General features: G+C 35.1%; 3 protein-coding genes across 7 annotated transcripts in view; 1 reads left to right on the forward strand and 2 right to left on the reverse strand.

The window, feature by feature from the left end:
* Nucleotides 1-5,512, reverse strand: part of LOC111782043 (mitochondrial intermediate peptidase, mitochondrial) — an 8,087-nt gene extending 2,575 nt beyond the window's left edge. The window contains exons 1-11 of one of the 2 annotated variants that reach the window (XM_023662813.1): nt 5,198-5,512; nt 4,175-4,256; nt 4,011-4,063; nt 3,854-3,908; nt 2,915-3,053; nt 2,776-2,830; nt 2,247-2,454; nt 1,872-1,967; nt 977-1,096; nt 729-854; nt 349-504 (exon numbers count right to left, since the gene is read on the reverse strand). In XM_023662813.1, coding sequence (XP_023518581.1) covers nt 349-504; nt 729-854; nt 977-1,096; nt 1,872-1,967; nt 2,247-2,454; nt 2,776-2,830; nt 2,915-3,053; nt 3,854-3,908; nt 4,011-4,063; nt 4,175-4,256; nt 5,198-5,400 — 1,293 coding nt within the window. In that variant the 5' untranslated portion in view covers nt 5,401-5,512. Of the gene's footprint in view, nt 1-348; nt 505-728; nt 855-976; nt 1,097-1,871; nt 1,968-2,246; nt 2,455-2,775; nt 2,831-2,914; nt 3,054-3,853; nt 3,909-4,010; nt 4,064-4,174; nt 4,259-5,197 lie in introns of those variants that run through there. The other variant, XM_023662822.1, reaches the window with a different exon arrangement.
* A 749-nt stretch (nt 5,513-6,261) lies between these two features.
* LOC111781542 (mevalonate kinase-like) lies at nt 6,262-9,311 on the reverse strand. 2 transcript variants are annotated; one of them, XM_023662202.1, is made up of 5 exons: nt 8,973-9,311; nt 8,127-8,373; nt 7,494-7,747; nt 6,618-7,031; nt 6,262-6,519 (listed from the first exon to the last, which is right to left on the reverse strand). In XM_023662202.1, exons 1-5 carry the CDS (start codon nt 9,103-9,105, stop codon nt 6,401-6,403), a joined length of 1,167 nt encoding a protein of 388 aa, XP_023517970.1. In that variant the 5' UTR covers nt 9,106-9,311; the 3' UTR covers nt 6,262-6,400. The 2 variants fall into 2 exon arrangements, with proteins under 2 accessions (XP_023517970.1, XP_023517979.1); XM_023662211.1 differs by having other exon boundaries at nt 6,372-6,510.
* Nucleotides 9,312-10,001: 690 nt separating this feature from the next.
* Nucleotides 10,002-14,058, forward strand: LOC111781627 (UMP-CMP kinase-like). Of its 3 annotated transcripts, none has more exons than XM_023662318.1 (9): nt 10,002-10,340; nt 11,360-11,413; nt 11,835-11,886; nt 12,344-12,461; nt 12,552-12,708; nt 12,845-12,925; nt 13,003-13,110; nt 13,426-13,497; nt 13,668-14,058. In XM_023662318.1, exons 1-9 carry the CDS (start codon nt 10,278-10,280, stop codon nt 13,677-13,679), a joined length of 717 nt encoding a protein of 238 aa, XP_023518086.1. In that variant the 5' UTR covers nt 10,002-10,277; the 3' UTR covers nt 13,680-14,058. The 3 variants fall into 3 exon arrangements, with proteins under 3 accessions (XP_023518086.1, XP_023518091.1, XP_023518095.1); XM_023662323.1 differs by having other exon boundaries at nt 10,003-10,340; nt 13,671-14,058; XM_023662327.1 differs by lacking the exon at nt 10,002-10,340 and adding an exon at nt 10,370-10,481.
* Nucleotides 14,059-14,332: the final 274 nt, after the last annotated feature.

Consider the following 14,332-nt stretch of genomic DNA (forward strand, 5'->3'; position numbering starts at 1 on the left):
GGGGGGGGTGCTGGAACCAAGCACCATAACTCACACAATGTATAAACGGAGCCCCCAAGGATTTGATTCAAGAGACACTTGGTCATGTACATCTTTTTAAGGTTTGATATAATAGTTTCTCATTCCAAGACTACAGACGTGTGGTTAAATCTTTGATCTCAACCATAACAATTTATACATACATGAATATATGAATAACAAAAGCTCATCACCAGTCTCCACTACGTATCAGGGGAACTAGTGTGTCAGAAAACTTATTAGTCAAAGGTTCAGTGCACAAACAGTCTAATTCAATTACAAGCTACAACTAATGAAGAAAAATCTATAGTTAACTTATCTAGTCTGTACCTCTTCAGGATGATGAAGAGACAATTTAAGCACGTCGGGATGCCATGATTCACCTGGTGCTAGGGGAATACTATTAAATGATGCGCCAAACAATGAGTTCACGAGAGTTTTCAAACCTTCAATACATTGTGATAAAGGAAAGTATGATGATATGACCTATAAAAAGAAAAGGGAACCATAAGAAAACTGAATACTAGCAGTTAGGAGAAAATGGATACCATGAGAGAATCGAAGTAGGCAAAAGGAAAAATTAAAAGAAAAAAAAAAAAGGAGTGTAGAAGAACGCCACTTAACAATGTGAATACAGAACAACCTCGACACATTTTTCATTTGAAAAAAAAAAAGAGAGAAATAAGAAAGAAATAGAAGATGTAACTTGCCGATGAATTGAGATTATATGCTGTAGATTTCATCATTGATGTATAGTAAGCCTCATCCCATGGTTCTAAATCTTCAAACTTATTAAAACGCTTCTTTAACTTGAATTCCCTGATTTGATTGAACTCCTGGTGGTGGTTATAACTTCTCATTAAATCATGAAACCACAATTTCAACAAGTTATGACGAAACAGAAACAACTCTTCCATGCCTTGCAAATTGCAACATCTTGAAACAAAAATTGTAGTACCTCATCAGCACTGGGACGGACCAAATTGCTCAACTCTTGCAAAAATGACACTACTACAGCTGGAGATGAAGCCATGTTAGGCGTTACTGCAAATTCTGCATAAGATTTATACCCTAATATCTGCAAAGCCAACATTAAGCAAAAGACTAAAACATTGGTGGTAATTCACCGTAACATGATTATTTTTCCATATGTCAGAACCTTTTTCACAAATTGGAATAAACAGAAATTTCATCTCAAGGAATCCGGTAGATTTATAATACAATTCTGTTCTATTAATCGAATATGTTTCCAATTTTATTTTCTCAAAGTTCCACAGCAATTGTGTAGATGAAAAAAATATCAAGCGACTGGTATTGGTTGAAATAGAAGAAGCCTATTTGGTTAACACATGACTGAGGAAGGTTGAGAAGGCTCAAAGCCAAAGGGAAATAATTGAGCGGCGAAGTCATCGTGAGAGAAGGCTGTACAAGTCTTTTCATATAAATTTTGTAAATTCAGGAGGAGCTAGAGAGCTCGAGCTTTATTTTTTTTAGAGAAATAGACCTCTTGAAAGTCTGGGAGTGTTGTAAGCCCTTCCTCATTACTTTGATACAAGTCTACTTTTATTCCCTAGCCCATTAGAAAATTGTACAAATCGTTGCCATGAATGATAAAATATAAATCTTCAGCAGGAAACAATTCTAAAATAAGACCTCAGATTAAGTGAGACGGAAGTTCACATGGCCTCATAAAAGAATGAATTTTTTTGCACCACAAGATTAGATTGACTCATCCCAAGGAGAGATTTTTTTTTAAGAACTCAGTATTAAACAGATGGCAACTTAGGGAAGAAATATTAGATAATGCATTATTCTTTACAAATTTCAGGAGAGTGGAAATAAAAATGAATAACCTGAGCTAGCTCGTGACGAGTGGCAATAATCTTATCAAGAACATCGAGGTTAGCATGAGGACTTGAATTTCCCTTGACATAAGCCATTTTCCTAACCTGAGAATATATACAAGTACAAAGAAAAAAGTAATTGTTGATCAGAAAAAGGATCGAGCCCAATGATGAAACATTTGGCCTTAGCAAACCATAATTTACGAAAAGTGTCATCATCTTATAAGATTTCCTTCCTCAGATATCTAAATCCATCTGACTTAAAAAAGATGCATCATAGAGCTTTATCCTACAAGAACTTATGGAAGCCTCCACATCCTTTAAATTATCCCAAGCCAATGAAAACACATCCTATCTATCATCATGCACAACAGAGTTATTCACCTCATCATCTGATGTATATTGCAGAATGGAAGATAGGGAATCTGCATCAGTCATTAATCGAAATCCCTTTTCTTTCATGCTACTTATCGATCCAAATGATTTACTAGAACGATAGATGGGCTTAACAAGATGGTGCAAGTTGTTTGGCACACGCATTGGTGGAAATATATCCACAGAGCCTGGATCAATGACAATATTTTCTTTGTACCTGACCAAATGAAGCATATTCAACAAAATTAACAAACATGGAACATTTTTCTTTTTCTCTTCCTTCTCTCCTATATGTAAGAAATACTGGTCTGGGTTGTCATGAAATACTTGCATATATCAATATTAATATAGTGAGGTTTCTCAAATAGTGATAAAGAAAAGAATTCATCAAACACTTACAATCGCTCTGAATGTTAAGAGCATTATCAAAGTGACTCCGTTTATGTTTATTGATATGCAGAAAATATTATTGGAAGAAGCATGAAAATGATGTGAATAGCAAGCAAACACAATTAAGTGAATATTACATGCAACTTACTCCTGACAGAGCTGAGAAATTTCAATACTCAGCTGATTTACTCGATCCAATCTCTCTGCATAAGCATAATTAAGGTGTTAATTTTTAAATGCAGAAGCATGAGTAGGAAGCAGCGGAGTGAATTATACACAAAAAGTACCAGCAGAAAGATGAATTCCAGCCCTTTCAAAGTCAACACGGAGGAAATGAGCAGCCATATGCGCTTCATGTGTAAGTAGATGAGCCTCACGCTCAGCTTTTTTAACAGCATTATACAAAGTATGATTTGTATTGAGAAACTATAAACAGAAAGATAACATGAATTAATTTTTGGACACAGTTTTCAAACAGCAAGAAAATTACCAATAACAATATTTTTTTGTTTAGAAACAAATACAAAAAATTTTCCATATTTGTTTTCAATATAATTACAACCTAAAAGTTCTCATCCTTTTTTGTTCAAATTAAAATGTTAAATACTTTTCAATTCAGTAGGATCATATTACTCATGCTAAGTACTTTTCAGTTTCATTAGGTTCAAGCTATTTATAAAATAACAGATGAAAATCAAGTAGAAAATTTAAAACTTGCTATCTCATAATAACTATCACAAAATTTGAGCAGGTTCAAAGTGATGTTGAAGAGAGAGAAAGAGATTATTAATAACTAATCAAGTATTAACTTATAACATTTTCCATATTCTATTGAATTATGAGAGAGAACATTTATGGAGAAGCCTAAAAACTAGGTTGTTTGTTGAGTCTGTCAAGTCCCACTGTCCACAAGAGTTATTTTTCCTCCTTCACAAAGGTTTCCAAGTTACTACCTAAAGAAGGTTTATATAATAAAAGAGGCAATTCAGTTCTGCGAATATAACACATTTTATCACTTAAGCAGATTATTATTTCTTAAGTTTTTTGATATATTTTAGCACTAGAGTCCAGAACTAGAGAAGAATAGACAATTCCGCAAAACATTGCTTTTTACTGAAGATAAAGTCAGACATGATGGTGACACTCAATTAGTTAGTAAATCAGTAATAATGACAACTGACAAAGAAAAAAAAATATATCAAGATATGGTGTGCTGGGCTCCTCACATGAAAATATTCACTCATTCTCATAGCTGCCTTGTTTGCCTCCTCCACGAATTCCCTATTACATGAGAAAAAAATTGAAGCCGAACAGACTGGCAAAGCAATATGAAAGACAGTAACTATAACCAAGGTGGCAAGAAAACATCAGAAAAGTACAAACCTGTCTGGATGAGTTTGCCTACAGAGTTCTGCAGAATCAAAAACAGAGCATACCTAATCAATAAATTCCACAATTAAACAAAGAACATTTATATAGAAGTGGAAATATATCTGCTGGATAGTTCAAAATAACAACTTAAATTAAATCCTAAATTCTAAACCTACCCTGTTGGAAATTTCATCCATTGCTCGGATAACTTCTGCTGAAGAAGGCATGCTAGAAATGAAAGTAACAAGCTCGCCAGACCTAATCAGAGAAATTAGTTTTTAAAAGAAGAATGCAATATTTTTCTTGCAGTTAGAATTAGATAAAGGTTTCAAGGCTCCTTGCTATCAACGAATTTAGAGATTTGTCGTAAAATATTGATGAGATTTTTTTAGAGCATCCTTGTATTCAAGTCAGCTGACATTCTAGAAAATGCATGAGTAGTTGACATGTACCCTCGACCAACAAGTCAGCCGTTTGAATCCTTCCTCCTCAAATATTGTTGAACTAAAAAAATCATAAGAAAGATGTTCGAATTTCCAAATGATAGCGCATATAATACTAGACTAGATGATTTTTATTTCAAAATCCTTTGTATCTTGCACTTTTCTGCACTCTTGCAATTCAAAGAAAGAAACCCATAGATGAAAGCCCAGTTTCCGAACTGCCTTAATTTTAAAGAAGGCAAAGCACAATTTTGATCTCGTTTATAAAAAAGGCCAATGTGTATTGCAAAAGATCCTCCTACAATTAAGACAATAAGAACTGTTTCATTTTCTTACATACCATTACGCATTACCTACATTCTTATTACCATTGGCCATAGCAATTACAGCATCAACCAAGCTTCTTTTTCTTTTTTTTTTTTCCCTAAAAGAACAAAGAGCTATTTAAGTTACGCTCATAATCATTAACATGGAAACAAGGTGGAACGCCTCCAGTTGGTCAGATACATAATTAAGCTCAATTGTTTTTAGTGTTAAGCTAGCTGATGATAACGAGCAACAAAACAATTAAAATTGTAAGAAAAATCGTAGTAACTTAGTCCACACATAATCTTGTTCACCAAGCAACACTGACGGAATTAATGTTGTTATTGTATGCAATATCAGAATACTTTCAGTTTCTTCACTTAGGCTTCCAAATTGAGTCTCGTCTCTCAAGCATTAAAGACATTCAACTTAGAGCAATGATCTCGTTACCTCTCAATGGCTTCATCGACGAAACGCCGGAAGCCTTTAGGCGACTTCAGCTGCTCAAAGCCATAGAGACCGGTAGCAGCACCTTCGTGCGGAGCCGAGGCAGCGGCGTGGATCGAACGGGAGCTAAGGCAATTCAAGTAGCATGATTTTAGAATGGCTCCCGAACTGACCTTCCGGGTGGTTTTTCTGATCAGGCTCAACATACCGCGGCGGCGGAGAGAAGGCGACGCAGTAGTGAACCTTGATTTTCCAGCTTCGGGGTCGGAGTGGTGGTGGGACGCGGGCGTTTGGGTTGGTCCACGAAGCTATTCAAGCCCCGGGTTGAAATTAAAATATTCGAATTTTATTTAAATGTTTTTAAGGCTAAATTATATTAAAAAAAATAAAATAAACCTTCCATTTTCTTTTTTACTTAAAAAACATTTTTATATTAAATAATAATAATTAGGATTAGTTGGTTTATGGTGTATGGGAATAATACGTATGGAATGTACGGAAATATTAAGATTAGAATAAAAAATATTATCCAAATTTTATATAATTAAAACTATTAAAATAAATTTAACTAATTTAATTTTTATTTATGTACTTTAAATTTTGAGCTTTATAAATTTATTTTGTAATCAATTTTAATAATTATCTCCAGTAAATAATTTTAATAAAATTATATATTGAAATTACAACTCATATTTTAAAAATTAATTGTATATAAATCATATTAAATAAGATATACTTATGAATCTTATACCATTATAATAATTTTTTTAAAAAATTATGTATCGATCATTTATATTATAAATCAATTAATTATACTTCAAAATTACAATAGATTAACAAATGAGTTCAGCAAAATTAGTTTCAATAAAGAATTAATTGATTATAAACCATCACTAAGTAATTAATTATAATTACTGAAAGTTAAATTTTTATAAGATAACTGATCATAATTAACTAGTTAATTATGCTAAAATATGGTTAATTAATTAATTAATTACTAATTTTAGTAACAAGTAATTCATTTATTTGACTTCTTTATCAAAATAAATAAAATAAATTATTATTGACGCCAACATAAATTATAATTTTTTATTGAAGTGTTCATGTTTAATGGTAGTAGTTAAGTGTTTAGGGGCACAAATTTTGATAAGAGCGAAAGTTTTATTTTATATATTCTTCGAAGCAGGAAAGCTTACAATTTTGAACTCATGATGAAGCATCAAAAGATATCTCCACACCGCTTCCTCCGATGTCCGCAATTAGACACTGGAAACCGCACGACTCCAGCTCTGAAATCACCATATCAACGATTGTTCCTGAAAGCGCTGTTTTTTTAATATAGTTAAGGAGAGAAAAACAGACTCATTGATTCCAGGAGCTACTGTAAAATGTATACAAAAGAGAGCAAAGTAAGAAAGGATACATGTTGGCAAGAGCGTCAGAACGCAGCCACCGCCTCCAGCTCCTGTCAATTTGGATGCTAACTTGTATTTCAATGTTGTCCTTTGAACAGTTTCTATTGAAGCATGGCTTACCCCCATGCTCTGGAGCAACCCTTGATTCATTTCCATCAGCTCTGCTATGTTCTCTTCCTTCTCGGATATGGATAGCTCACCACAAACAGGGGACTCAATAATGGCTGATAACTCCTTGCTAATGGAATCAACGGCGTTGAATATGAAGTTCAACGCATCATGATGTCTTATCGTCCTTTCTGATACACTGGCAACTAAAGCCTTTGTGTTTCTTCCCTCTTTGGTGTTGGTTATAAGCATTCTCAATGGCAAGTTGGATTTCATGAGTGTTAAACTACCCGACTTGAATTTGATCGTGTTGCCTGATACAAGATTCTCTATTTAGGAAGAGATATGAATTCTCATGCATGATGAATTTTAACAAACATATATATGCCGTGAGATCCCACATTGGTTGAGGAGGAGCACGAAACATTCTTTGTAAGGGTGTGGCAACCTCTTCTTAGCGGATGCATTTTAACAAACTCAAGGGGAAGCCCGAAAGGGAAAGCCCAAAGAAGATAATATCTATTAGCAGTGAGCTTGCGAGCTTGGATTTGGATGTTACAAATGGCTATTACACATGATGTCTAAACAAATTCAGAGTAAAATTTCTCTCTTGATCAGTCTAGAGTTCTCTTCATGCGTTTTAGGCCTTGACATCATTAAGATAATTAGATCCAAATTGATTCAGTCTGACTGATGTTCCACTTTCATCTCAAGTACTAAATAATCATAAAATTCTAATAGGCTAGCAGTATTCGATAGGTAAATTGATAACATACCATACGTGCTTACTGTGTTGTCAATTCCGGATGGCTTTCCATGAATTATCTTTTCTCCTTGAAAGGCCCATTTGTTCAACAAATCAAGTTCTTTTTCCCCAAAACTTGACCATCCTTGGTGCGCCATGTCCACGACTACAGAATCAGATAAAGCAAGTAGTGCAGCTGAAAGCGCCACACAAAAAGAAGCCGATGATCCCAGGCCAGATCCAAGAGGAAGCTCAGATGTGACAACCACTGTAGCAGGCTTAAATCTGAAACATGTAGAATGAAAAATGGCTAAAGAACACAGAGACAAAAGTTTCACAGAACACGAGTCAATTGTACCATACACACCCTTAGCAGGCTTAAATCTGAAACATGTAGAATGAAAAATGGCTAAAGAACACAGAGACAAAAGTTTCACAGAACACGAGTCAATTGTACCATACACACCCGTAGCAGGCTTAAATCTGAAACATGTAGAATGAAAAATGGCTAAAGAACACAGAGACAAAAGTTTCACAGAACACGAGTCAATTGTACCATACACACCCTTAGCAGGCTTAAATCTGAAACATGTAGAATGAAAAATGGCTAAAGAACACAGAGACAAAAGTTTCACAGAACACGAGTCAATTGTAGCATACACACCCTTGGACGCAGGAGTATAGCCAGAGGAATGCGGATACTCCAGATGCAAGGCCAATCTTTGCTTCAGGAATATTTTGTTCTTCAACAAGAGCACCAATTGATTTCAAGCACTCAGCTGGGCATGATGTTGGTGATGATGAAGAAATGGCGGTATTAAATCCAGCCACTGCTTCCTTAATTCTACCAACTGGCCAGGAAAACTCCAGTGCCATATCCTTCAGCTGAAGCTTTAGGGTATCATCATTGTCTAGTAACAAATGCATTTGATCTCATAAGAAATAAAATTAACTCAGAAATTTCAAGTGAACTAATTTGATTGACAAAGCAACAAGATATTAGGCAACGGGCAAATTCTACACCAAGCTACCAATGCATAACGTGCAATGACAAGAAAACTTCAGAGGAAAAATAAGGTGTGGATGTTTTTCTCAGTGTTTCCTATCTCATTAGAATATGAATAATCTCCTTGATTTTCTTTGTTATTATCAGCAATTTCAGGACTCCACATCAATTCAACGACAGATTAAACTACCGAGACTATCATAACGTAGAATTTAAATCTAATTTCCGAAGAGTAAATTATGATTGTTCCCGCCCTAATCTTGTCAAACACTTGCAATCAACAAATGGCATATGTATATTTTAAATTTGTATACCGGCAAATGTTCAACAAATTTTCTGTCCAACGGCATGTAGTAAAAGAATAACAATATTAACGAAAAGAATTGTCGTGAAAGCATATAGAGGATGTCAAGCAATCGGATCGTCACAGATGTTCAACTCCTTCAGATCATACAATTCTTCCACAAAGTTAAAAGCCTCGGGAAAGAGAGAGCGAGAGAATACCGGAATGACTGTGGAATGCAAGGGAAACGGAAGTATAGAGACTGATGGAAGCAGCGACGGCCATCGATCCATGTACGACGGCATGTTCACCGGAGAGTATGATTTTTCCAGGAGCTCTAGCCCGGACTTCCATAATGTTGTGACGATTAATCTGAACGCGAAACGCCGCTTTCTTTCCCACCAATTTCTCAACTATAATGGAAAACGATCGGAATTGCGACAACAAAGCGGCGGTGATCCTCCATTTTCAGCAAGTGCGGTGGGCAATGGCAACCATTGCCTAACGACAGTTGCAGCCCACGTCAGTCACGGGACTCTGCAGAGCCAAAAAGAAGAGGAAAAAGTGAAAAATAGTTAAAAATTATAAAATATTAAACCCTCTTTCCTATTTTTTTTAACCTTTAAATTTTAAAATTTTCTATTTTAATTCTTTTACCTATATCTTTATATTAACCATGCCGTAAAAATGTGGCACGTGTCTTAATTAGTTGAATTATGATCATTTTACTTTCAATAATTTTTAATCGAACTATATGTATAACATGTCAGTAGAAGTATACTTTTTAAGTCTCGAAAAAATTATCGAATAATAAAGAAAAATAAGTCAAAATTTACATTGAAATTTTAATTTATCAATTACTTAGAATATTGCGATCTTAATCTTAATTAAAAAAATGTTACCATTTTTACGCGTTTGTTATTATTATTATTATTATTTTAAAAGATTTTTATACTTATTTAATTTGATAAATTTGCCATTAGAGTTAAACATTTTTTTATTAAAATTTGTGAATTTTTTTAGTTATTNGGTTGCAGAAATTTTCCATATTCCCTCTTTGTTTTTGTTTTTGTTTTTATTTTTTTTTCGTATTGGTTTATGTTAAAATTAATGATTGAATTAATTGAAGATTAGTGTAAAAAATGGGAAATTCCCCTTTTGGAAAAGATCCTCGAGAAATGAAACAAACTCCATTTAATTTTGCTGCCATCTTCGTCGATGATCTATAAAATCTATCCATTTCATATAATATCTCAGGCCTTCTGAATCTGATCCGTTCCTTGAGCGCGATCTCAACGTGGATCCCATCGTATGCATGTTTCATGGCATCCCTGTAAGGTTCATTTATGATAAACCTCCAAAGGAGACCTTGACAGCACGCTGCATCTACGTGGGCCATGGGTTTCGAGCCCAACTCAACAACGCACGGTAGGTGTTCGACGAAATGTCTAATGTCAAAACATTGAATCCCATGAACGATCAGAATCGTATAAGCTAGAATACAGCTTCTGGAAGAAAGCGAGAGGATGTGGAGGCGAGTGGCTTCTGTTTCGCATTTGACGTTCGCCCAGAAGTCCATTGTCAATAAGGTAATTGCAGCCATTCTGATCTTTTCAAATGATTACGACCCAGCTGCTTTATTCGATTTTTGTTCCACTAGCAATAGGCGGATGCTGCTAATTTGTTGATTGCTCTTTATGATTTGCGAGGCTAGAAACGTTGTAACAACCGTATGACTTTCTTCCGGGGACTACTACTTTTTTATTGTTTTGATTTTTCAGTTTTGGGTTTTGATTAAAACGATGATGCACAGTCCATACGTTGAAAATGGTTCTCTCATACAATCATACGCATTCTTCTTTCTTGTTAAGAGCTTTTGAAATCATTCTATCTCCGTCCTGGGGCTAACTGGGAAGTCTTTTTTGTGACCTTTGGATGTTATAACCTCTCGTTCTTTCCTGTTCTTTCATGACATAAATTTCATTGGCTTATGGCTAAAGAAACCTCTCTACATGGAGTTGCAATTGACACCCAAAAAGGGACTAGCTTATCTTGTCTTGATTACACTAGGATATCGAAAATCTTTCCTTTTATTCTGGGATGAAGCCTAGAAATTATTGACTTCTCTCGAGGTTCATAACTACCTGTGGGCCCGAATATTTGACAATAAAGAAAGACAAGGATATGAGATGGATTTCTGCCATAACAGGAGAATGGATATTTATGTGAGGAGACTGGTTGAACAAATTATGGCAGGTCATGTTTGTGCAGGACTTGACATTGCATAGTCGAGATTGATCAGATTTATAAATGACTGGGTTAGGATTGATCATAAAGTAAAATGTTAATTTAGATGAAATAGGGAGTTCTTAGGGAAGGTGTGGGCGGTGCACTAGAAATCATGTCAATAAGACTCAGAATTTTGCAGAAGCGAAATCTCTTGATATCATTTTCTTGAATTAAGGCCTGTCTGACTGACTTGGATTCAAACAGGGCATTAGCAACCTTGAAACCTTTGTTAAATTGTTTTGTATAAAAACTGTGTTTGTTTTTCCATCTCTCAAAATCATAACAAATTTCACCACTTTTATTGCTGATACCAATGCAGGATGTCTGTAAGTTCACGTTTTGGGAAGCGTTTAGCACTGAAATACCCAGAAAGGTAGTATACGCATTTTATATCTCCTTGTTGACCGAACCTTGTAGATGTTTAACTGCTCATATATTTGAGTTTCTTTATGATTGTTTTAATTTCGTATCAACTCTAAAGCATAGACCATCAACTTCTGTATCTTTCATTTTCTGTGGAAATGAACATTCAAACCCATCAGTTACCTGAGTTCTTAGATGAGTAGACAAGCAAGGTGCAATTTGTGTTTTTCTTAGCCTCATTATTGTGTTTGGGATCTTTATATCATGCCCAAGTGTCTCTCTCAACAATGTGGAGAACTGAAAATTAGTGCTCACACGTTGAAGCATCTGCTCCCATATGCAATATTTATATGCAAGCGTGCTGTTTATTTATGTCATTCTGTCTAATATATTTGGAGTGAATGTTTAGATTGTTTTCAATTTGAGTGCAGGAAAATGGTACCTTTCAAAGAGATAAAACACCATTCATAACTTTTGTATTAGGTAATGTTCTCTGCCTTTTCTTTTCTTCTTTGGTGACAATGAAGAAAGCCGTATTTATATTTGTAGTCAATTATACATTGTTTATTCATAATTTAGAAGATGACTATTGAAACATACTGTAAATATTTTCTTATTATATTTGAAAAATTATCATATTCAAACATACTGTAAATATCAAATTCTCATACTCTTAATACTGTCTATATTGTATAATTAAAATAAAATGGGAATGTCAGGTAACTTGTATGTGAATGTAAATTAGTGTCATCAAGTAATGCAACAACAATCCTTCCAGGTTTCATATTTTTTCACCAACTCTATCTTCAGGTTGTATGGATTTCCTTGAACTTATGATTCTAGTAAGGAAAAGTAAAAGAAAAGAAGTCTTCAATTTTCAATCATATGACCTAGATGCTTATATAAAGCCTGCATATACTAAAAGTGGCGATGTTTTCAGGTGGTCCTGGAAGTGGTAAAGGTACACAATGTATGAAGATAGTTGAGAACTTTGGATTTACACATTTGAGTGCTGGAGATATATTAAGGAGGGCAATAGCTTCTAATAGTGCTGATGGGTAATTATGTCTCGTTTGCATCTATTGACAAAACTTACAAATCCATCTAGCCTTTGATGATGTCTCTTGATTGTGAGTTTCTATTTTCAGAACCATGATTCTTGACACAATTAAGGAAGGAAAAATAGTTCCTTCAGAATTGACAGTCAAACTTATTCAAAAGGAAATGGAATCAAGTGACAATTATAAATTTCTCATTGATGGGTTCCCACGCAGTGAGGATAACAGGATTGCATTTGAACAAATTGTGAGTTTCTTCTGTACTCTTATTCTATTCAGTTCTTCCTTTATTTACTTTGGTGAAAAAAATTCTTTCAAGAACTTTAAGAAACAAAATCAACACTGAGATCAACAAGGGAAAATGACAAACTGTTCAAATGTAGATCGGAGCAGAACCAGATATTGTACTCTTCTTTGACTGTCCAGAAGACGAAATGATGAAGCGTGTGCTCAATCGTAATCAGGTGGCTGGCATGTGTTCAATCTTTCCTGCTTCCAAATCGCCATCATCATAGTATATCTCAAAATGACAAATTTGCAGGGAAGAGTTGATGACAACATTGACACAATCAAGAAAAGGCTAAAAGTTTTTTCGGCATTGAATCTCCCTGTAGTCAAATATTATCTGGAGAGGGGAAAGCTTTACAAGGTATGTTATTGGTTGAGTTTTCAACTCAAATCTTTCTATTGTTGGTGTGTTGCTGCTATTGAATAGATGCTATCACTCACTTGCTAGACCACGTGTGAGATCCCACATCGGTTAGGGAGTAGAACGAAACACCGTTTATAAGGGTGTGGAAACCTCTCCCTATCAGACCGTTTTAAAGCCTTGAGGGGAAGCCCGTAAGGGGAAGCCCAAAGAAGACAATATTTGCTAGTGGTGGGCTTGGGCCATTACACCACGTTTCTCAATTCTTGTTTCTTTCTATGTAAACTTGGTTTTTTGACCCAAAAAATGTTGCAGATAAATGCAGTTGGAACGGTGGATGAAATATACAAACAAGTTTATCCACTTTTTGCACAATTTAATTTTGAGGTATTTGGTTTCTGTTTCCACCTTCAAGTCTTTCCTATACGATTGGTAAAAACTTTTTAAACTTGAATCTTAGCGTATGCCGTTTTCTCCCATCATTCATGCTTTCAGTTCTGATATCGACTCAATGCTGTAGTCCATTGCTGATCATTGTTTAATCATTTTTTGTTCAGCAGCAGGTATGAGCAAGGAAGTGTTGGGCAATCTTCTCATGGATAACAAACATGGAGCACGGAAAGACCCTGGTTCGTGCTTCGTGCTCGACCGCTCGGAGCGACTCTTCATTCGAGTAGAAGAGCATTGTGAGTTCATTACCCTGATTACAGGTTTTTTCAAGAGTGTAATATAAGTGAACGGCAAGTACAGCCTAGGGAATTTCTTATAGGTCCAGAGAAACAAAAACCTGTTGGCTACATATTATGTTCCCCAACTTAAGCACGCAGAACTTATATATATGTTTAGGAATATGCACATCAATGGTTGATATTGATGTTCACATTCCAAAATTGATAAAAATGTTGATACGGAAATGAATGGTATTGCTAGCAAATAGTTAAGCTTTAAGGGTCGAGGTCGGTGACATGGTTTGTTCATTTGGTTTGTTATCTCTTTTAATTTAGACCTTAAACTTTATCCAACGTGGATATCTAGGCCCTGAAGGGAGGTGGATTGTAATGTCCCACATTGGTTGGGGAGGAGAATAAAACACGGTGTGGAAACCTTAGCAGACGTGTTTTAAAGCCTTGAGGGGAAGCCCAAAACGGTTAGCAGACGTGTTTTAAAGCCTTGAGGGGAAGCCCAAAACGGTTAGCAGACGTGTTTTAAAGCCTTGAGGGGA

Source organism: Cucurbita pepo, chromosome LG01 (genome assembly GCF_002806865.2).
Source record: "Cucurbita pepo subsp. pepo cultivar mu-cu-16 chromosome LG01, ASM280686v2, whole genome shotgun sequence".
NCBI classification, from domain to species: domain Eukaryota; kingdom Viridiplantae; phylum Streptophyta; class Magnoliopsida; order Cucurbitales; family Cucurbitaceae; genus Cucurbita; species Cucurbita pepo.